The sequence below is a fragment of the Hakea prostrata genome, chromosome 9 (assembly GCF_041222555.1).
Source record: "Hakea prostrata isolate BN-2017 chromosome 9, UWA_Hpros_2, whole genome shotgun sequence".
In the NCBI taxonomy this organism is placed as follows: Eukaryota; Viridiplantae; Streptophyta; class Magnoliopsida; order Proteales; family Proteaceae; genus Hakea; species Hakea prostrata.
The window spans coordinates 7363874-7387545 of NC_142608.1; the positions used below are offsets into that span (position 1 = coordinate 7363874).

The 23672-nt window shown below is 38.4% G+C and overlaps 2 protein-coding genes across 2 annotated transcripts; one reads left to right on the forward strand and one right to left on the reverse strand.

Moving 5' to 3' along the window:
* Positions 1 to 30: 30 nt before the first annotated feature.
* On the forward strand, positions 31 to 16560 carry LOC149004403 (uncharacterized). The gene is made up of 6 exons (XM_089167833.1): positions 31 to 420; positions 700 to 1750; positions 1828 to 1997; positions 14800 to 14836; positions 15122 to 15189; positions 15335 to 16560. The coding sequence occupies exons 1-6, from the start codon at positions 320 to 322 to the stop codon at positions 15822 to 15824; spliced, it is 1917 nt and encodes a 638-aa protein (XP_089023959.1). The 5' UTR covers positions 31 to 319; the 3' UTR covers positions 15825 to 16560.
* A 2855-nt stretch (positions 16561 to 19415) lies between these two features.
* LOC149004404 (uncharacterized) lies at positions 19416 to 21012 on the reverse strand. Its single transcript, XM_089169147.1, has 2 exons — positions 20540 to 21012; positions 19416 to 20106 (listed from the first exon to the last, which is right to left on the reverse strand). Exons 1-2 carry the CDS (start codon positions 20860 to 20862, stop codon positions 20049 to 20051), a joined length of 381 nt encoding a protein of 126 aa, XP_089025273.1. The 5' UTR covers positions 20863 to 21012; the 3' UTR covers positions 19416 to 20048.
* Positions 21013 to 23672: the final 2660 nt, after the last annotated feature.

Sequence of the window (23672 nt, forward strand, 5' to 3'; positions counted from 1 at the left end):
GGGGTAGGCTTTGTCCCGAGGGTCCGGACATTCGGCAGATAGATTAGATTAGCTTTGCAGAAGCAGAAGGAAAGAGTAGGAGAGGAGCCAAAGAGGGAGTTTTTATACAAAATTATCTGTGGATGATTTGCTTTAACGCAGGGTACCCAGTTCGTCTTCTGCCATTTTCTATCTCCCTAATTGGGATTTTGCTCTCTTCCCTCTCGCGCAACCCGAAGAACCCTAAGAACGAGCGATTTTTCGTTCTGCAACTATACGCATAGGAGAGAGCCGAAGTGAAGCGGAGCGGAAAGGAGAGTAGCGAAGCTGAAGAGGGAAAATGTCGAAGAAGAAACCTTTCAGCGGCTCTACCATGACGCTAAAGGACTTCCACGGCGGCTCCATCCCTTCTGATATCCCCTTACCGTCTGCTCCTGGAGCGTATGTTTTTCAATAGATTATTTTGGATCATAATCATCTTCTTTTTCGTCTTCTTAGGAAAAAAACCCAAATTGTCTGATTATTCGATCCCCAAATCTGGTCTGGAAAAAAGAGTTATTTGCGTATTGAGATCCCATATAAATCATTGGTTTTGGGAACTTCGGATTTCTTCTTTTATCTGTAAAATCTAATTTATAGTATATGATCCTGAGCTTCTTATTATAGTTTGAAATTTATTTATGCTTATTTTTTTGGTTCTTCTTTCTTTCTTTCTTCCAGCATTGTAAGGCCTTCCGATCGCCCTGGTTTTGAACGTCCGATCCCTAACGCCTGGGGAAACCCTGTGGCCAGATCCGATCATCGTCCACGGCCAGGGTCTTCTGGCGCGAATCGTAATTTTGACGAGAAAACTTCTCTCCTGTCGCACCCTTCTCACATCGGCCGGAACTTCGACGAGGATGAACGCAAGCCATTGGATGGCGTGTCTGTTCCTCGTCGAACCGTCAGTGATGAAAGCCTCCATATTCCGGTTAGTCGTCCAGAGCAGAAACCAGATTCTATGGCTTCTGGAAAGTTTACGGGACAGATTTCAAGCTCTGTTTCTCACTCAGCAAGTGCGGCTCCTACTTCCTATCCCACGAGATTTACCGGAGCATCTTCCATGGGGATGAACACGCAAGTCCAAGCTCGTTCAAACGGTCAGGCGGCTGCTACTTCCCATCCAAATGCCTGGGGGACGAGGAAGGAGGTTGTCGGCGTCGGTGACCCCGTGACTTCTTCAACCTTTTCTGGACCTGGTGCTGTCTACAGGTTTGCGCAGGCGAGTGCACTTGAAAAGATTTCATCGGGTAGATGGCAATCTAAGCAACCGATCCATCATTCCTCTGATGTTGAAGTGAATAGATTATCTGATCTACAGATTGATTTTCTTTCCAAAGATACTAATGCACATATTGGTATTGCCCCAACGAGTGAAAGAGGCGGCCATGATGCAATGCGTGGAAAGTCCACTGAAAGGTGCCTCAATACTGATGATGGTACCGGTGGTAGTATGAGGGAGTTGCCAGAATATGAGAATGCGAGGACTCCATCCTATATGGATGCAGCAGACAGGGCAAGGTCGTCTCCTGTATATCCAGAGACAAAAAATCGGAGCTTGCACATCTATCCTGATGGTGTTCGACCTGCTTCCACTGAAGGGAAATTTGTAGGGTCCCAAACTCAATCACCGATGCCTTCAGAAGCATCTGAGAGACCTAAGCTGAAGCTCCTGCCTAGGTCAAAGCCATTGGAGACTCCGGAATCACCAGTCATGGAAAATAAGCAGCAGGTATTCAGTCGATAACTTGGTTGGGCTTTCTTGTGTCATGTTTTCAGTTAACTGTATTTGCCATTTTTTACATATAGGGTTATCAATCTGGTCATATGGAAATAACTAGAGAACCACATGCAAGTCCTCCGAAACTGGGTTCAGTTGGAGCTGAAGCGGGGAATGGGACATCTGGACGCCCCAAATTGAACTTAAAACCCCATTCACAGCTTCAAGAACAACTGGTGGAAAATGTTGAAAGGGAAAGGTTGGTGAACTTGTTCTGCAGCTTTTGCCATGTTTTCCAATTTTGAAAAAGTTCCTTATAAGCCAGCATGCAATTGAATGGCTACTATATTTGTACCGATTTAGATGATACTATTAGAATCCAAAGAGAACCCCGTTTTGTTTTTTCTTTCCGAATGAATTAAGGTAAAGAATGATCATATTAGAGTTGAAGTGGGAGTAGCCCGGATAGATGATAAGCAATGATAAAGTTGATTGAGGTGTTGCAATGACATTCAACAGTCTTTAAATGCCTTGTGTGGGGAAGCAACTAAATCCAGATTGAAAAAATTAGAAAGACTAGGGGTAGACCTAAGATAGTTGGTTTGGGAGTTGCTCCCATAAGTGATAAGCTTCAGGAAAGTCGTTTGATGTGGCACGACCATGTTCAATGGAGATCTATAAATGCCCCTATACGAAGAAGTAATTTAATCCAAATTGAAGGAACTACAAGAGCTAGGGTAGACCTAAGATAACCTTAAGAGAAGTGGTGAAAAAGGATATGCATAGCTGAGGCCTTGTATCTAGCATGATCTCAAACATAACTGATTGGATGGCAATAATCCATGTAGCTAATCCCATTTAGTTGGGATAAGGCTTATTGTTGTTGTTGTAGGGGCAGACCTAAGATAACCTTAAGAGAAGTGGTGAGAAAGGATATGCATAGCTTAGGCCTTATATCTAGTGTGGCCTCAAATAGAGCTGATTGGAAAGCAACGATCCATTAAGCTGACGCCATTTAGTTGGAAAAAGGCTTGTTGTTTGTTGTTGTTCTTGAATTAAGTCAATGATATGAAATCAAGTGTTTTGTTTTTTGAATTTTAATATTCTTTTTTATGTTTCAGTGTTCAAGGATAAACAAGTAAATCTATACAATAAGTTATGACACCTATTCCGAATGGAATTTATCAAAAGAGAAAATCCAAATGGAATTGACATAACAAAATCCTTACACTAAAAGTAAGAAGGCGTGTGAAACTTGTACTTGTTTTCTGCAAACTACCCCAAATACGAGTGTTCAGTTTGGTGGGGTTGGAAAACTTCCAAATTCATTAAATGTATTTATTCTTGTTTGGTGTTGGGCACCCAATTTTTTTGTTTTTACACCCCCACTGACTTTTGGCATTATTCACAGAAAACTTCATATCTGTCTCTTCTCTCTCATTTTCTTTGTCACAGAATCCCACTGCATCTCCATTATTTTTTGTTCTTCACTTTCTTTGTCAATCCAATCCACAGCATACGGGGATCACCATCACAAGCTCCTCACTTATTTTATCTGTCAAAAAATGCAATCTTAAGAATTATTGTCAGGAGAGGGTCAATATTTAATTAGAATGTTGTCATGATGCTGTGGTTGTATTTATGAGTATATTAGCCGGTGGAGGTAAAATCCTGTGTTGCCGTGAACTGTCAGATCAGAGGCAATCTAATATTTATGTTTACATATTAGAGAAATATTTGCTAAATGGCTAATGCCCCTTTTACTTTTTCTGATTAGTGGTGGTTCACTACAAGAGGAAAGAGAAATTAGAGTACTAATGATGAAACAGAGGAGGATAAAGAATAACAAATAACCAGTTTGTGATATGCTAGAGTCGGGTAAGAAACAATTTTCCCATGGCATTCATGCAAGGTTATTAACAAGATTTGAACCAGCTTGCAAGGAAACGCTTGGGGACAGAGGCTGGGTTGAACATTCTAAATTGGAGTTTGTAAAGATGCATGAAATGAGAAGATGAGAAAGATCTAAGATGGCAGAGAGAATTTATTATGATGATTTGCTGATTTGGAAATTGCTGGATAATGGATCCTAGAATTTGGTAGTGTCCTTATTTGGGTTATTCAATCTGTAATGAGAATGATCCTGATTGTCTTACGTACTGGGGGTCTGTCAATTCAGAGTGATCTCAATCAGTGCCGCGAAGGACCACTCTACCATACAATATTGATCCTCACCTCTTCATCTGTTGATCATACCGATGCAATTGCTTTCTCCAATTCATATTCTCAATGCACTCTTTAGCATCCACAAGCTATTTGATTCCATGCTTCGACTTTCCTTGGAAATACCTGAAATGTATCCCTTCTTTAAATATTTTTATTGTTAACCTTCAATTCTAATTTCTTTCTTCTTGTTGGTGCATCAGATAAGCAGCCAACACTGTAAAAGAATTGACTGATTACCTTTTACACGGATCCTGATAAATAATATGTCATGTCTACCTCATGCTAGGGAGTAGGGTGTTCCTGCAAGTGACGGGGATTATGATCAGAGTGAATGGCCGGAGTAGTTAAGGGTTTTTGCAACTTGAATGAGTAAAGAAGCTAGCTCTAGAGTAGTAGAGTGTAGGATTAGATTTGCATCTTAGTATGTGGGAACTTTAACTAGAAAGAGTCTAGAATTGGTACATGTAATGAGAAGAAGAAGAATTAACAGAGCTTGTATGTAAGGGATGAATGTGAAGAGTGAAAAGGCTAAGGATTTAGATAACCCTAAATAAATGATATTATAGATGTTAAAAGGATTAGTGATAGGACAACTAGGTTCTGTATGGTAATGTACAAAAAGAATGATTCTGGTGTTTTTCAGTGTTCTTGGAACAGAAACAGGCCAAATTGTGTATGGGTGCTCTATTATTTTTCCTGATATTTTGGCATGAACCTGCAGTTTAACACACTTTTGAGCCTCATTCTAGATTCACCTATTTGTTGTTTTTCCAATACAAAGGATTTTTCTTTTTAAGTGTGTTGCACTAGAATACCTTATGTACACTTAAGTCATCAGGGTAAAAGGGTCATTTGCATATAAAACATAATATAACTCTAAAAGGCTTTGTATTTTTTTTGTTATCACAGATGTGTTTGTTTTCCAAGTATTATTAGCATATAAAATCCAGAACACCAAAAACATGCAGAAAGCACAAGAAACAAAAAATCTGCGCAAATCTAGAAATATGGAAAAAAAAACAGAATCCTCTTTGTACAGAGCCTTATTATCCATCAAACTTATGTTAAGAATCAAACTTATGTTAAGAAAGAAGATAATTAATTTGTTTAGTTCTTTGTGTACACCAAATAGGATTGGGTGAAAGCATTAGGAAACAATTTTGTAAATGAATGGATGATTTAGTGCAAGAAATTAGTCAAAATGAAAAGATCATAATAGGAGAAGGTCTAAATGTGTGCATCTTGGAAGAGATAATAGAGGCTGTGAGAGAATTTATGGAGGACTTGGTTTTGGACGTACAAATGAGGAGGGGTTTCATTTTTCTGATTTTGCGGTTGCCTTTGATTTATCAACACGGAAAACATGTGATACAGGTGCACTCTGGGGATCAACCTGAATCCATTTGAGAACCCAGATCAAGATTAACCAGGTCCAAATCTTGGCCCGGGTGTAGTGGGATATTTATGACTTGTTTTATTTCAGAAATATTTGTAATATACTATTGGGCTAGCTATTTGACATTTTAGGGAAATTTTCAGTTTGATTTTTATTTAGTTTCTATTTTTGGTTAAGCTTTAGAAAGTAATTAGGAGTCCTTTTTCTTTTTTCATGGGGTTATTTTATTCTATTTTATTTTCTCTTGGTTGGGCCGGGGGGGGTGTAGGGTTATACACAGACGTGCAAGCAACGATTGGAATATTGCAGAAAAGGTAATTTCCCTTCTTCTGTGAGATTTCTCTTCCCTTCTTGTCTTTTGTTTTTCTTTCCTCATCTGCTGCTTCTAGGCTGCAGTAGGTTTCACTTACAGTTGGTCCGATCTTTACTATATAACTGCTTCCCTTCTAAGAATCTTGGTAATGTAGTATTGTATTTGATTGATCAAAACAGCAGCCAAATAGGATCTTTCACAGGGAATAATTTTAGATTCAATAGACTTAAGATAAATAGAACTCAGATATGAGGGTAGGCTGAAAACTGGAGTGATAGTACAATGATATTAGCTTAACAACATGGACTGAATAGGTTTTCAAAATAGGGGTAGAACTATGGCTTCACAAAGCAAGGTGGATCGATTGGATCGTCACCAATTTACCTTGATTGAACACAAGGTTTCTCCACAGGGAAGAGGAGCTAACAAAGCAACTTTGATTTTAAAATAATGAGTGTTGAGTTGTGTCCTCACTTTTTACATAAGTCTCTTTATATAGCATTCTAAAGAGACATAAACATTAATTGTAACATCCAACCATTAGCTAACACCACCTACATATTAACAACTCAACTACTATCTAACTCTTGACAAAGGAAAACTCCTTTCGACAATGAGTTCTTTTATTTTCAAAGCACAACCCTTTCTATTGACTTTTCAAGAACTAGACTTGGACTTAGGTCTAGACCATGAAAATCAAAATATGTGGGCTAAATTTAACCCACTAAAATAGTCCTAGCCCATGAAAGCCATGGTCTGATTTGGGTGATAGCTTTAGGCTTTTGATGGGCCTAACCCAATGGGCTGCTTCTTTTTTGAATTTCTTCAATTCTACATCACCTGGCCTATATTGTGTACCCATAGGCAAGCTAAGCCCTACATGCTTAGCCCCTTAGGTTCTCTTTGTTATGGAGAATTTAACTGCAGTTAGAATTAATGATGTTCTCCAAATCTGTGACCACCCAACAAGGGCCCAAAAGGTTTACCAGCAGCCTATGACCCAATCAGCAACCCCGTGTTAATTTCGTTCAAGTATAGGGATGTTTTGGTAATTTAGTCATTTTTGGGTTGAATCCACTTAGGGTAGTTGGGTCCAGCATGTTAGGACCCTAGGTCTACTTTTATTTTCGCAATTGAGTCATTAATTTACAAGTTATTAAAGAGTCATTGTTAGTGTTGGATTCCTAGTTAAGTAGAAATCCCTAGCTCAGTCTACTTCCTGTTAGTGCCCACCACTACTCTTAGAATCCAAATTGGATCTCTCTAGAGTAGGATATGATATGGTCCTTGCTTATGGGAGAGTCATTAATTAAGATAGAGTCATACTTTGAATTAGAGTATCAGTTTTGAAGTCAAGTTGGTTTCTTAGTCTGAGTTATTTTGTTTCTTTTTGAAGCTATAAATAAAGCCTCAATTCTCTGTAAACAGAAGTTGAATTGATTGATAAATTTCTGGGTTTTGGAGAAAACAAGTTGTGGGCTTCCTTTGGAAGGTCTGCAGTGGCATTAGAGTGATTAATTCAGCCATTGTCTTCAAGCTCCAACAAATTCCAGCAACCATCCGATAACTCCAGCAGCTTATCTCCATTCTCAAGAAGTATAGCCCCTCCCCTCCCTATTCCAGCCCCCTTCTTCCTCTCCCCTAACCTACGTAAGCACCCCCAACCCTTCTTCTTCCTTGAGGCAGCAACTATCCCCCTCCCTTCAGAACTCTTAGATCCCCAACCCCTAACCACCCCCTCTCTTCTAGTTGGATCGCACCCCTCCCCTTACCCTATTCCTATTTCTAGTTTCTCCGTCAAGCCATCAGCTATCAAGTTTACAAATTTTCTGCAATTCATGTTCAACCTCTAAAAACCCTAAACCCTAGCTTTATTAGAAATCCAATAACTCTTAAATTTCCCAGCCAACTTCAAACCCTTTTAGAAATACCTCTCCTGCTCCCATTCTACCTCTCTCTTACCTTAATCGATTCTTCAAACCAAACCTAAACCAGGGACCTAAACATGTTTGAAAGAACCATAACAGTCACTTCCCTAGGCCAACCGAAACCCTAAGACCTTAATCCCTACACCCTAACTGCTGTTTTCAGTTCTGGAATTGCAGTACAGCAGCAGCAGAAACTTTAAAACCCTCTTATTCAGCCGTTAACCCCTTAAATTCTAAATCTAGACTTATCACCAGACCTGAAACTGCAATTACAACATAGTCTTAATCCCTAAAACCCAGATTCCCTCAATCCTAAGCCTGGCCAAAACCTTCTAGGCTTAACCCTAACCTTTGCAACCCTAATTCCTTCAATATTAGGCACCTACAGCTCGAGAAGCCTGTTGGTTCCCTGAGTAAAGATCCTAGAGTGAGCCCAATTCTAGGACATCACCCCTTTATGCTAAACCCTAGAATTTGGTTCACATCAATTAAACCATTACTCATTGCCATGTTTTGAATCAGGTTGATCTCTCTCATTCCTTGGCGCTTTGCTTATTCCTTGGGCCTGCTACTTCGATAGAGCTTTGAGTGGTGATTTCTCGCCCAATATTCAGGTCCAACAACAACCAAAGTTCTTTTTTGTAGTGTGTTGGTTTTTGGCGTGCCTTGCAGGTTGTGAAGTTAAGAGGTTGAAGATAACTTTCTGATGCTGAATTGAAGACATATTCAAGAAAGAAGAAGCCCACTGGGTTAGGCCCATCAAAGGCCTAAAGCTATCACCTAGCCATGGGCTAGGATTGTCTTAGTGGGTTAAATTTAGCCCACATATTTTGATCTCCACTGTCTAGATCTAAGCCCAAGTCTAGTTCTTGAAAAGTCAATAAAAGGGGCTGTGCTTTGAAAATAAAAGAACTCATTGTCAAAGGAGTTTTCCTTTGTCAAGAGTTAGGTAGTAGTTGAGTTATTAATATATAGGTGGTGTTAACTTTGTCAAGAGTTGGGTAGTAGTTGAGTTATTAATATATAGGTGGTGTTTACTAATGGTTGGATGTTACAATTAATGTTTATGTCTCTTTAGAATGCTATATAAAGAGACTTATGTAAGAGGGTGAGGACACAACTCAACACTCATCATTTTGAAATCAAAGTTGCTTAGCTCTTCTTCCCTACGGAGAAACCTTGTGTTTAATTAAGGTAGATTGGTGTACCCATCCAATCGCCCACCTCGTGGTGTGAAGCCCAGGTGTTACTTTGTTGTTCTTATTATTCTCTCAATTCTCTTGTATTGTTCCCTTCCCTATCTTCTTCATAGTTCTGCCTCTGTTTTGAAGACCTATTCAGTTCCTGTTGTTAAGCTAATATCGTTGTACTACCACTCCGGTTTTCAGCCTACCTTCATGTCTGAATTTTGTTAAATCTGAAATTATTCCCTGCGAAAGATCCTAGTTGGCTACTATTTTGATCAATCAAATACATTACTACATTACATCCACTCATGATTTCTTCTTGTTTCCTTTTCCTAATCTCTTACTTTCCCTCAATACCCTACCTTGCTTCCATATTCTCGTTTGTCCTCCTTTTGATTTCAGTTCCTAGTTTACGCTTTTCATTGGCATGTTACATTCCATCCTTGTGTTTTGTGGCTTTATGAAATTCAATTTATATAGAGTTAGTTACATTTGAGTAAACTTTTTATGGGCTAAAACTTGTGTTGAGTCACTTTTAAAAACAGTTTCAAATTTTGAATTTAATAGGATGAAGTTACCCCTTGAACCATTTAATGACCAAAATAATCCCTAGGACCAAAATGCCCCCAAAGTGTTTAATAAATGCAATTTGACAATACCCTTACCCATCCCAACCCTTCATGTGGGTGGGTGAAGGGATTCCCCCTTCACCTTGCCAGAAATCACCTGCCGATTGCTGGAAACCACCCACCAAAAAGGAAGAAAACACTGCCAATTCAACCCTAAACCTGTCTTCCCTCTGTCTTACCAAATTCACGCCCCGCATTGCCCAAAGAACCAAGATGGTGGCTGACAATACTACTGGTTGCCTAAACTACTCATTAGAGGGAAAGAGAAAGGAATGAAAGGAGAAGTAACAACACCTGCAATTCCTGCCACTCTTATTGATGAAGCAACAGAAGAAGGTTGGGCTCATTCAAAGAGGGTTTGTAGTTATAGTCTTAACACTCACGGTAGTATTGGTAGGAGCCGGGAAAATTCTCTCTCCAACCTCTGCTGATTGTAATGCTTCATTTGTCTATATTAACTGATTTAATGCTGTAAGAGTGAGCACCAGGGACAGGAAAAAGAAAAATACCCACTGTTAAAAAAGAGAATTATCCCAGCTCTTCTTTGTTTCTGTTCAAACTGCTGGTATTGGCAGTACATAACAGAAAAATTGGAGAAAGAATGAAAGGAAAATAGGTTGGGTTTTCTGAGTGAGAAATGATGGTTGAGGTGAGGTCGCCATAGTTGATCTCCCCCCCCCCCCCCCAGCTGCTGCTAGTTTCAAAACAGTTGCAGATGAAGAAAAATGTTAAAAGAGGGTCATTTCGTTGTTAAAATACCCACTGTTAAAAAAGAGAATTATCCCAGCTCTTCTTTGTTTCTGTTCAAACTGCTGGTATTGGCAGTACATAACAGAAAAATTGGAGAAAGAATGAAAGGAAAATAGGTTGGGTTTTTTGAGTGAGAAATGATGGTTGAGGTGAGGTCGCCATAGTTGATCTTCCCCCCCCCCCCCAGCTGCTGCTAGTTTCAAAACAGTTGCAGATGAAGAAAAATGTTAAAAGAGGGTCATTTCGTGTGTTTCTTTTTCTTTCCTGTGGTGGGTGGTTTCCAGCGCCGGGGGGTGGTGGTGGTGGGTGATTTTCGGCAAGGTGAAGGGGTCATTGTAATTTTACATCTAAGGGTTGGGTATGGTATGAGAAACAACGGTATATTAGTAATTTTATTTCTTCTAATTTTACATGACTATATTTTGGTCATTTAAGAATGTAAGTTAACTGGGCTTAATGGTTTTAGTTTCACTTGTGACCCAAACGTAATTTTGGGCACTTAAGTGACTCAACATGAGTTTCAGCCCATATTAAGTGACTCAAACGTAAATAACTCCTTTATATATAAAAGGTATTGTTTGCGCATTGGTCAAGTGCTTACTTGCTGAATGCTTGGTCATGGGTTCTAGTCTTGGAATAACCACTATGAAAACATGAGTATTGCTTTGTATGGTTGATACTTCCCAGGCCTTGTTAAACATGGAAGCCTTGTGCATTGGGTATGAAGACCTTATTTGGATGGATCCCCATAGGGACCTAACGAACATGGTAGAAGATCTTGCTCGAGTGTGAGATCTCGCCACCTTGAAAAACTAAGATCTCGATCATCTCGGTGAGATCTCGGTCGAGATATACAATTTTTTGGCGTCAACTCGGTGGGTTTTAGGGTCCCAATTGGGTTGAAACTTGGTATTTAGCTTATGTAAGGCCTTTTGAATACATTGGTGGCCTTGGATTTGTCAGAAAACAATCCTAAGTATGATTTCTAATTCTACCCAGAGTGTGAAACCAAATGTTGTAGGATTAGGGAATGCAAAGTTATAAAACATGTAATATAGAACCTTTAAGGCATATAAATGAAAAGCAAGTATATCAAATGCATCAAGTAACCTAAATATTATCAAAATTCCATCCATAAGTGTATCACAATCTCAATTTTCAAGAATAAAATAATAAAATTATACAACCATTAGAAGTTCTATATAAGTCATTAAATCATAAGTTTATAAGACAAGTAGAGAATGATTGATCTTCCTTCGATGTTGTACATGTGATAAGAGTAGTTGTAAGTGAAAATCCAGCCGAAATCCACTAAAAAAAGGCAAACATTGAGAGTTCCAACGAGATTCATGGTGAGATATGGCGAAATATAGCGAGATCTCGAGCGAGATATCCCAACTCTTTGCTCTCGACCTCCATCTCGTCTCGCCTACTTGAAAAAACAAGATATCTCGCGTTATCTCCCACCATGCTAATGAGGGCTGACCTAACTCAGGTTATACAAACATTTTTGAAAATAGAGAAGAGCATCTAATAGCTCTCAAAAGCAGATGATATAATAGCCAAGCAGACTTCTTTTTAACTTGACAAGATAGCATGTATCGCAAAGGTTTGGAAGTTCCCTATTTCTCTGATCTTCCCTACACCTATGAAGTTGTCTAGGCCCAAAGCCATAGTTGTTTTCATTTGGTTGTCTTATCTTGTTGATGATATTGGCAAAGCCACTAGGAACAGGTCTATTTGTCGTGGCCAACTGTGGTGTCCTATCGATGATGCTGCTACTATTCACTTACTCAACAAAGGTGAGAAGTCCTAAACTTGGGCATAGCATTGGTGGAATGCTTGCCAAGAGGAACAAGCTTTCTAGTGAGATGGAGAGCAATGTGACTTGTTGGTTACTATTGATTGATTTCAGATCAAGGGCCAAAACTTCATCTATTTTATTAGGTCTTCAGGTATCTCCCTTGGGATGTGAGGAAAAGTATGCATTAGACTTCCTTGCATGGTTTGAGATCTTGGTCTCAGCAAGGATCTCGGCTGAGATTTGGTAAAAATCCCTGGTCAACTCAAGGGCCCATTTCGGCGTGTATTAGGGTTCATTTTGGACTGGAATTTGGTATTTAGCATATTTTAGGTCTTCCAAACATGCTATTGGCTTTAGGCTTGTGAGAGAAGAAGTGTATATATGATTCTAACTCGATCTTAAATTTCAAACTGATATGTTGGAGGAGTGAATATACAGACCTATAAAGCATGAAATACACAACCATTACTTAGTATAATGAAAATATAAAAGTTTAAAGTCAAATGATATATCAAACATGTTCAGCTGTTCACAATTTTACATTGCAATATTGGTGTACTTATAAGTCACACCATGAGAGTACTAGACTAAAATCGATGACTAAATAGCTGTTCCAACTTCTGCTCCACCAGTTTAAAACATAGTTTTTGAAAAAAATGAAGTTTGAGAAGAACATTCCCCTTGCTTCAAGATTGGCTTCAGAATCAGTAGATCTTTCTCGTAGATGAGTTAAACTACTTGTTGATGCAGAAGCCTAGGTAGAAACCGACCAACTTTTTGGCAGAAAATCCGACCAACGAACCAAAACCAACAAAGGGGGAAGAGTGCCAAGATAGGTTGAGATCGAGATGGGTATTTATAAAGATTCAGTTGAACCAAGATCTTGCGAGATCTGAGATCTCAGGTCAAATGTTTTTTTTAATTATTTTATTTTTTTTGTCTTGACTGGCATGAGATCTTGTCTCGAGGTCTCAAAAGAACGAGATCTCGCGAAACTATGCATCCTTGGTGTTTGTAGGCTAGTAGTGGCTCTTAGATGGAGTTATTGAATCAGAGGAATATTATGACATGCTTGAATTCAATAATTCATTCACATACTCTAGAATGTGTAAAAGAGTATTCTCTTGAAAAAGGGCGAACCAGGTGCCAAAGGCTTCCACACAAGTGGAGTCTGGGGGGCAGTTTTCCTACAAAGTTCTACCCCAATGATTTTTCTTCTGTTAATTATGATCCAGCTTTATGTAGTGGGCACTGTCTATTTTTCAGACTCCACAGGATAAATTCCCGATCATGTGGCCTTTGATGGATGTTAATCTGTCTGTTTGTTGACTTCATTTTTCCTTGTGTATTGGGCTCTTCAGTATGGGGAAATTGTAAGCAACGGCCATCCTGAGAAGAACTAATATAGAAGTAGGGCTAGCGTGGGAGTGAGCAGTCGGTTAAAAGGGGCTTCTGTACTAGAACTTACTGCTGCTGCAAACTGTGGACTTCTGTGCTTTGCTCACTGAACTCTGCTTTCTATTAATTTCCAGAGGAACCATCATGAAAGGTGGTAAACTGGCCCTGCTTCATAGTGCACACGCACTAACCTTGTATTGAGGTTGATTCTCAAACTTGGGCATTCTGTGTTGTCCAAGCCTACTTGACTGTTTATCAGCTTCAGAATTCTACTCCTGTTTTGACCTTAGTTCGGTCATTGTAAAGTAACATCAGAAAGAATAAAGAAAATTAGTGGGTATTATGGTTGGACGTAAAGATGCTGAAAGTGATACGACTCATTTAAGAGCATTTCTGGAGAAAGTTGGAGTTGATTTTTTTTTTTTGTATTTACCCATGCTAGAAATGGAAAACAACCGTTTTAGATTTAACTATTACCCAATGAGAGAAAAGGGGAAAAAACAGGGCTGATAAAAATGTGTCTTTAAAACCAAATGTATTGTACTTAATTTTCAATATAAAATGTGTCATTTTCATTCAACGTTGGATTATTTTTCACTTGCATTCACTTATCTTATTTTACGTGGCCACTGAAAATTTCTGTTTGACTTGACATGTAGCCAAATGGTTCTTTTAGGAACAGTCTGTAGGAATTGCAAGTTTCACCCTTTGATATAAGTTACAGTGCACCCACTCTACCGGAAATAAGTCTTATCTTAGATATAAAACCCTAAGTGTCACTAGATTGATTGCATGCTGGAACTTGCATGTGCCCAAGATCCCTTAGGAGTATAATTTGCCTATGAACTTGGCTGACAGACGGAGTATTCTCCCCATTACTGTGACCTGGGTCTGATATTTTCAAGCTGTAGATACAATAGCTTAGATGACAAGTGCAGCAGAGGCAAGTGTATGTCACTGTCCTATTTTATGGATGATCTTTGTCGATCAATAATTGATTGATGTTAGACCTGACTTGGCTCTTGGGCTTTTCCAAGAGGTAAGGGTGTGGTAATTACTAATTAGTTGCTGGCAACCATAAATTAGCTTGCCATACTGAGGATCATGTGTTAGGGATTTTCTGCTGATAGTTGTTGGTTCTTGAGACTCTAGTCTTAGTATCAAGTGGTTTCTTGGCTGTTTCATATAGTTGCAACACAAGATCCCTAGGTTATACAGGTCAAGATTTAACCATGTTAAATTTTCTCTCCTATTGGTAAAAGAATGTTCTTTTTATGAAGGCATTCTCAATTGAAAGTTTATTGTTACTTCTTATATATCACAGTTTAGACCTCTAGTTGTCTATTATTCTACTGTTTATTTTGACTTCCAAATTTGTGAATCCGGGATACAATGGGTAGTTGTTTGATCAATGTGTCTTACTGGTGCAGGAAATCATTGTTTGGTGGTGCACGCCCAAGAGAATTGGTATGCAATAAGCTTTTACCTGGCTACATGACCTAGAGATCAAAATACCATTTCAGAAGATGATGCAGGAGTCTGTGACTCCATGCAGTTGTCCTCTGCCTTTTTTTTTCTTCCACCGAATGAAAATCATACACCATCTTCTTGGTGGCTATTGAGACTCTGTGTGCTTTTTCTGGTTATCGCTGGCTAGAATTCATGATTTGCTCAATCTGGCAGCTTAATGTTAGTGGTTTTGTTTACATTTTCTGCTGATCTTCAATGCTTGCATTATTTTTGTGTCTTAAGGTTCTAAAGGAGCGAGGTGTTGATGATGCATCTTCCAACAATGTTGAACCTATTCAACAAGCTGCCAGGTAGTGATGCTGGCCTTTAATTGTTGATTTTGTTTATCATAAAGAGAATCATGAAAAGTTTTGGGGCTGTGACCCAGAGTATTGTAGATATCATCACACTAAGTTCAATAGAATTTTCATTAATTTTGCCCATTGGTATGTGAAGGGTAAACCATGAGCTTACCAAGATGGAACCAAAGCCCAACGTTGCTGTTCCCTCAGCCAGGTATGGTGAAAGGGCTACAAATTTATCGCTTGATCAGAGGAATGGAAGGGATTCTGAGAGAAAAGATCACCGACTAGACAATGAGAAAACTGCATCACCAAGGGGTTCTTGGCGGAATGAGAACTGGAGGAATGGTAAGGAGGCTGAAAAGCGGCAAGAACAGCCTTCTGAACCAGAGACTTGGCGCAAGCCCGTTGAGCAAACTAAACCATTTCTGCCTGATGCTCCAGGATTGCGCTATGGAAAAGCGGCTACTGCCTTGGAGCTTGCGCAATCATTCTCCAGGTCAGTCTCTGATGCAAAGGCAGCTGATCAATTCTCTGGCCAGAGGGGTCAGCCTGGACAGAACAAGATCCCTTTTTCACGGTTGACTGATGCTCGAGACTTCTATTCGGGGCCTACTCCCAGGCATCATATCAATGGTTACTAATTACTAGAGCATGGCAATTTATTCGCTCAAGTTGTGTGGGAATCAGGCATTTGGAAGAGATGACGAGCCTGACACTCTCTCTGAAGGGCGGACCTGAAAATTTTCAGGCTTCCCCGTTGGCCGTTGCAGAAGATGGATTTCACTATTTCAGGTTGGGTGGGTTTGGTTTCTGCTTTCCCACCATTCCCTTGTTCTGTTTTCCTTTTTATCTTGAAAATTTTCATAGATCCAAGAAGGAAAACAATTTTTATTGTAGCCTTCCAGTAAGGACAGCTCCTTGTTGGTTTGTTGGTAGGAGGTGTCTGTGTCATGGCTTTGATTGTTAGCTGATCCTTGGGAATTGATGGAGTTGGATCAGATTGGAATAAAGTATATGATACATCGTTCTCATAATTTGAGTCACAAGGCTGAGTGCCATGATCAAATAAGCGTCCCAGTCATTACTTAGATTCATGCTTTCCTTTTAGTTGCGTAAATAGAGCTTTTGCATCAATGTTGTGGTTGATCCTGGCATTTGAGTGATGAAATTTCGTTCAATTAATTCTAGCTGCTATGCTGGCTGGCGCATGTCGGACGTCTAATTGGTCGTGTCACTGATGCTCCATTTTTTAGGTTCATAACTCAGATGGCGAAGGATGGCAGATCAGCTACAGGGTTCTGCTTGCAATGGATGTGGTCCTCTGGACAGGGACTCACCAGCGTACTCACTTGAGGCGATTTATGTCCCTCCAAAAGGGAAAAAAAGGAGGTTTTTCTGTGGTGTCCCCTTTAGGTGATAAGTGAGGCCCAAATTAGAGACTGCTCCCCTTTAAATGCAATAAATTTCATGGTGCTCCTTGTTTAAAGTCAAATATTCCTAGTTATCCCTCTTAAAACAAGGAAAGAACTTTTCAAGCGACAGCTAGTGGAAAAGAAAGCGTGTTTTGTTGGCTGCCGAAAAGAGCAAAACCCTGAAATGTTGGCGAAATATCATTGACATTTTAGGGTATGTCGGTCGGATGTCTTGACTCTTCGGCCTTCACGAGGCTTCTTCTCCTAAGGTGGGACCATTTGGTCACTTCACCTGAACATGTGATTAAAATATTAAATGAGTTGTAATGAATGTATTTGGCCTTTAGTGTTAAAGGGAGTTTAAAAGTAAATTAATCAAAATCCAAGATTCCAAGTGAGGCAATCTATTTGGTAAATATTGTTTTCACCCCCAATTTCAATACCACGACCTAAAAGTTTGGGTTGTTAAATGTCCATATACCCCTAATACTCTGTAAAGATGAAAATATCCTTTCACTCACTTAAGTAACGTAGTCCTAGGTGGGTGAAAGGATTCTCCTTCTCTTCACCCATATCTTGCTTGAAACCCCACCCCCACCCCCACCGGCAATCACTATTAAGAAACAACCACGGGAAAAAGATTGAAGATCAAGAGAGAACCCAAAAAAGGCAGCAACACCCAGCTATTAGGTAATATGAAAATAAAAGAAAAATATAAAACATAAAAATGTTTGCTTGGAAATATAATACATGGAAATGTTTGTATGGAAATGATTTAATAGAGAAACCTAATCAAGCCAAAGCCAAATTAGGATATTGATGAAATGGAATGATGAGATAGTATAGAAAGAATTCAAATGTAAAGAATGATGAATGGAAAGAATTCAAATAAGAGGAGTAATGAATGGAAATAATTCAAATGAAAAGATACAATGATATGAAAAGAATTCAAATGAGAGGCATGATGAATGCAAATAATTCAAATTAGAGACAAATAAGGAAAGGATGAAAAATCATCCTTATCACGCCTAATAATCACCGCCCGACAACCACCCCATTTTCCCCTATTTGCTCCTTATGAGAGCTCTGTTGAACAATTGACGATCCATCGATCACGGAAGAACCCGAAATTCCTATAGAAGAGAACGACATCAACGATGCAGGGACACACAGGTACTCTGAGTTTATACTTGCACTTCTCTGCAAGTGAGGATCACTAGAAAGTGTAGAATTAGCATCTGTAACTAAATGAACTTGCCCCAACACTTAAAAGACTTGAGTTTGCTGTGCTGTTTAAGACGGTGGTCCGATTCATGTCCCCAGAGATGGGAACCAAATTCGACCGGTCTGCTAAAATCGAATTTGTTGAGTTCAAGTGTGAGTTTAGTGGGACGTGAGAGTTTCCATCACCTTGATGAAAAAGAAGCCTGAGTTTGACTGTTTGAGGATGACTGGCTTGGGCCTCCAACCACCCTCGACGGTACCACAAGGGGCACCCTACACTGGTGGCCGGAATCCAAGTAACTGTCCAAAGCCAGCCCTACAAACCTGGCGGGAAAGTGGTGGTTGTCACCGGCAGAGGAAGGGTAGCGGTTGCCGGCGATGTGGAATATCCGGCGAAATATAGGAAGAGATTAGTGAAGAGAAGGGAGAAGCCCTTCACCCATCTAGGATTGGGTCATTAAGTGAGTGAAATGAGTATTCGTCTTTACACAATATCCTGGGGTATATTGAACATTTTTACATTTCAAATTTAATGGTCAAAATACTTGACTTTTAAAGAGGGCAACTTGGAATGTTTGACTTAAAGCAAGGAAGTGCCGTGAAATTTATTCCACTTATGGGGTCAGTCACTAATTTGGGCCCTAGTTAAGGGGACGCCACGGAAAAAAAATAAAAAAGAAAGGAAAAAATAGACTGCAAGAACTTGAGTGGTATCAACTATCAACACGGTGACAATCAAATGCATTAGGGAAATCTATAAATAAAACATAAGAGTGAATCATCCTCGGCATGGAGTGCAATGGATTTATAGATGATCTTGATGGATTCTCTGGAGGTGGGTGGGTGATACTGATGGTGCCATTCAATTATGTGTAAATGTAGGCTATGGCCACTTGTCCCATTGATTTTCGATAATTTAGAAGCAATAACTTAGTAAGGTTATGTGCATAAATATTTGTAAGAGGAATTATTTTTATTTATTTATTTTTTGAGTAAATTACACATTCTTGCCATAGTCTTTGTTCTTAACTATAAACAGCAACCGTTTTGAACAATTATCTTCACATCCTAGCAGGCAAAGGTGTTGGTTTTAGAAAACTTTGGCCCCTCTTTTCTGTTTTTATTCTCACTTGTAGCCCATTTTCTGAACCTAATTCTTACCCACCAGCACTGCTACTTGCTGCACCTTCCTTCTTTGCCCCCATTCCTAGTGTCAGTTCCCGCATTTTTAGATTGGAACCAAATATTAAGTGATTTTGCTTGAGTCTTGCGCTATACTGGCATAGGACAGTCCTGCAAACCGTCGGATCGAGATTTTGGTGGCCGAAATCTTGATCTCGACCATTTTCAACCGCTGAGCACCGTCTCACGGCTAATCTAGTCAGCAGGATCGTCTTATGCCATTATGGTGCAGATCTGAAGCAAAGTCCAATATTAAGTTTATCTTTGTACTAGAAATCTATAGAATTGTTAATTACTGGTGAACCAGATATGTGTCAACACTCTGTTTGTGATAATCCTCAACACTTTCAAATTTCAATTTAAGTATGTGATACTGAAAATCTATTCACATGTATCTAATTTTCAGGATAATGTTTCCTGCCCGGAAATGGAGGGTTCTCTCTCTCTCTCTCAAAAATGATACCCAACCCATTTGCAATTTTAAATCTCTTCAGTGACTTGTCTGGACAGCAAAGAGACATTTGGTTGGCTAAATATTCAAACTATGGTTAAGTTACTTGATAAGAATAAACTTGAGGAAGAGTACAGAGTTGGCATTACTATTGTTTTGTATTATATTTGGATTTTCAGTACCAAGTGTGTCTTTCAAGATCCTAATGGTAGCTCAAGTGTGTTTTTTAGATTACCCAACAAGGTTTGTAATCTATATCAAATTGGAAGATTGAAGGACATGTTCCAGCCCTCGTTTCTCATCAAAAGCGTGTTTGGTGGATTATTGCATTAAGCCTGCAAGTGGTGTATAAAAATTTCCATACCCCAAAACTGAGAGGTTCTAAGAGAAAGAATGAGAAGAGATCTTGTTTCAAGAGTTCTCAGGAACATTAAATCTCTGTTAATAGGATTCCCAGTAAAATTTTTCATATTCATGTATGAGATTCTACAGAGTATGGATTGATTACAGTAAGATGGAACCCACTAACAAAGAAAAAGCAGAAAGCTATGGTAAGCTTGCTGGAGAGGAGAGAATACAGTGAAGGATAATATCCATTAAAATAAAAACGCCGTCGGAGAGAACGAGGGTATGGCCAACGGAACTGAAGATCTCCTGCAAATATCACAACCACCAAAAAAATTGAAACCCATTAAAACTGATCTGACAATTTTTTCAAAAAAATCCAGACTGAAACAGAGGAAGTTTTCAAATTTCTCTTGTTTCCTCTCATTCACGTGAAATCAGAGGAAATAAAACGATTGAGAGAGAGAAAGAGAAAGAAGAAAGTCAAAATTTGTCGTCAGAGTTCTAGAAGATGAATTCTATTTCTAACCAAAGTACAAAAACAACGAAAGAGTCAAAAGAGTTCATTTATCAGGAAAACTCAGACTAAAATAATTGAAGAAACGTGAATTCCATGTGAACCCAGTCAAAGTCTCAGTTGCAGAGACTTTCAGAAACACAGCAAGAAAGCATTTTGAGATTTGATTTCAAGATATACCAGTTAAATTGACTGAAAGAAAATTGGGAAGAGATTGGAATTTACGCGAAGTTGTCGCCATAGCTAGTACGAACACGAATTTCAGCCCTGGAACTGGTTTTCTGGGCAACTTTCTTGCGGAGTTTTGCAGGTTCCTCTGCTTTTTTGGCCACAACAATTGCAACTACTTTGTCTTCCGAAATAGCACAAAGCGAAGGCTGCCACTGAGCAGCTGATGATGAAACAGAATTAGACCTGTTCAATCTACGACGCTGTCGAGATGGTGAAGATCGTGAGTCTTCCCTAACTGATGGAGTCGTCGTCGTCGTCGACACAGTATCTTGGATGGAGTAGCCGAAGCAAGGCACGAATTCCAGAAAGCTCTTCATAATCTTCGCTGAGTATTTCCCACAGTGAATTAATTTCTCAAATCTATTCTAGTTCTACAATAAGAATAGAGTTCCTGCCATCACCATCACAGTCTTCTTCAGTTGTTTTCTTCTCCACGTTCAAGAGGCTACCGTGGCTGCTCTGCTCCACAAATCTACAAACACCTCATGGGCTTTCTAGTCCGCTCTCTTTATAGACAAGATTTCCTCTTCGTCCTCCCTCATCCAGAAAGGTGGGGTCTCATTCTGGATTCTAATGTTGGATCATCTTTTTCCAGATCCGACGGCTCAGCCTCAGCTCGTTGGCCCCACACCAGGCCTTCTCTCATTTTGAAAATCTGACCCCACCACGAGGCCTTTTCTCTCTCTCTCTGTTTTTTTTTTTTTAATTGATGAGATTGCATTCAAACATGCAATAAGGGAGTTATAATTTACCCAAAAAAAATAAAATAAAATTTATAAATAAGAAATAATTTTATGTATTTTATGTACTTTTTCTTTCTCTCTACAAACAAGGGTTCAATTAAAATGTGCAGTATTGTGCTGTTGAGGTTTCATTCTCGATCATTGGCAGGTGGCAGCAGATCCTATAGATTAAACGTGTACTATTCAAGTCTGTCCATTTTAAATAATAAATCACTGATTTTTCTTCTTTTTTTCTTTTAACACCAACATTTTTTCTTTTACCATGAAACGATAGCTCAGTTAGCAGCGATCAATGTCTTATAGTGGAGTGGTTAGGTTTCGGTCATCTTTAATGGTATATATAATAATTTCTATTAAGGAGTGGAGTCAGGATTCAAGACTAGGCCAAAAAGGCAAAAAAAAATAAAAACGCTCAAAATGACAGATCTAATTTATAAATTAGGAGTGTAAGTTTAGCCCTGATGGCGTGTACTTATTTGTAAATGGAAGTTTGAATCGATCTGCACACCTTAATTATCGAAAATTGAATTGAGGTGGGGGTGGGCATCAAGTCACTATAAATAGGTGTCCACCATTAAAACCCAATTATTTCTTAATAAAAAAAAAAATTGAAGCCCAATAATCACAGGTGACTTGCAATTTACCCTTTGGTCTTGCCTAAGAAAAACTCATGATCATTGGCACTAAAAAAATAATCAAAAGACCATGCAAAGGTAAACCCTCCATGTATTAACAAACCCATAATTTAGTATTACTTGATTTGCTGAGACATTGTTGGTTAGACAAACCCTTTTTTTTTTTTTTGGTGAAAGGTTAGACAAAACTATCAACCTCAATAAATTACTTTTTAGTGGCCATTTCTCTAAATGCACTATAATTGTGGAGTGTTATGTACGATCCATAAACTAATAATGCTTTATTATTATTATTATTATTATTTACAATATCATTCAAAATATTTAATCATGTTTACGTCTTTCAATTGTATATGTATTACTTATTAGCTTTTGCCATCAAAGAGTTGGCTTAATTGGCAACGGCCAACACCTCTTAGGGAATATGTCAAGATTTGATTTTCTTTGATGATATATGTAATAATCTTCACCCCTAATGTATATTAAACTACCAATTCAAAAAAAATACTTACATGTTTCAATTTGTTCTTGAATAATAACACTGCAGTTAAGCTTTAAATAACAGTGTCAAATAATTTATAATTTTCTTGTATCTTATGCCCCCTTTCACTTTTTGATTAGTCTCTAAATTCTTTCGTTCATCTAGAAAACGTTACTTTTATGCACTGATATGTTTTTTAAAAAAATACTATTAAATTGATATTGATGATGCCAAATTTTTATACCATGTCATGAATGGTTCCAATATGAGGAAGATAGGTGTGTCAACATAATTTTTTTTTGGATTTTTATTATTATATATTTCTTTCCTCCAATGGGGTTAAATTTCATTATTTACATAAAATATTATATAAACTTTGTATTAAAGAATTACTAATAAAATAAAGACAATTAAAAATATCATATTTGCTTACAAAATGTGCTTTCTTTAGAAAAAGATTACAAGTTCGGATCTTTTACTTTTGATTTTATTTCTTTCATTTAAGAGTGGGTTCATCTTTGGTTCATCTTCTCAGTGTTCAAAGATAAATTCTCTTCGTAAATGCATAATAAAAAAATATAAAAAGAGTAATCCTCTGTCTTACGTATAAAAGATCACGACTGAAAGGCTTAGAAACCACGTAATATCTTTCAGAATCCAAGAAGTTAGGGTTTTAAAAAGTACAGTTGACCCCAAGGTCTGGTAATTACTGTACATTACAATTGCTATTATTGATTGGGAAAATTTTAAATTAATTTTTCTGATATCAATCATATAGTGGGAGTTGGTGGCTAGTGTGAACCATAAAAGTGGTGGATAATGAAACTTTAATGATTTTCATAATTGTATTTACTAGCCAACTTTGAGGACTAAAAAGGGTTCGAAATCTCTTGGATGGAGAGTTGTTTTGACATCCACAGGATCGAGTGTAGTGAGAGAACTCAATCCAGTATCTTCCACAAGATTTGTCGGCTCAAAGGACTCAACTCTGATTGGGTTGGCTCTTAGGGCATGTTTGGTTACTTGAGTCTGAAAATTTCAAAAATCAAAAGATTTCAAATCTATAGATTTCAAGTTTATGTAGTCATGGTTCATAAAATTAACTGTTTGGTTAGCCTAAATCTTAGGAATGAACTATTTAGATTCGTCTTGAAAAAACATCTATGGAGTCACGGTTCAAATGTTTAGCATTTTTCAATAGGGATGAAATCTCTAGATTTCACCCCATACCCATAAATCTACAGATTCATGTTTTTAGTGTAAAAAAG

Excerpts from the sequence above, each read along its gene's own strand:
- LOC149004403 (XM_089167833.1), top strand. The coding sequence starts at position 320 with ATGTCGAAGAAGAAACCTTTCAGCGGCTCTACCATGACGCTAAAGGAC. Across the intron at positions 1,998-14,799 it reads GAAAATGTTGAAAGGGAAAG|GAAATCATTGTTTGGTGGTG; the intron begins GTTGGTGAACTT and ends TTACTGGTGCAG. Across the intron at positions 15,190-15,334 it reads CCTATTCAACAAGCTGCCAG|GGTAAACCATGAGCTTACCA; the intron begins GTAGTGATGCTG and ends TGGTATGTGAAG.
- LOC149004404 (XM_089169147.1), bottom strand. The coding sequence starts at position 20,862 with ATGAAGAGCTTTCTGGAATTCGTGCCTTGCTTCGGCTACTCCATCCAA. Across the intron at positions 20,107-20,539 it reads AGCTATGGCGACAACTTCGC|GAGATCTTCAGTTCCGTTGG; the intron begins GTAAATTCCAAT and ends TGATATTTGCAG.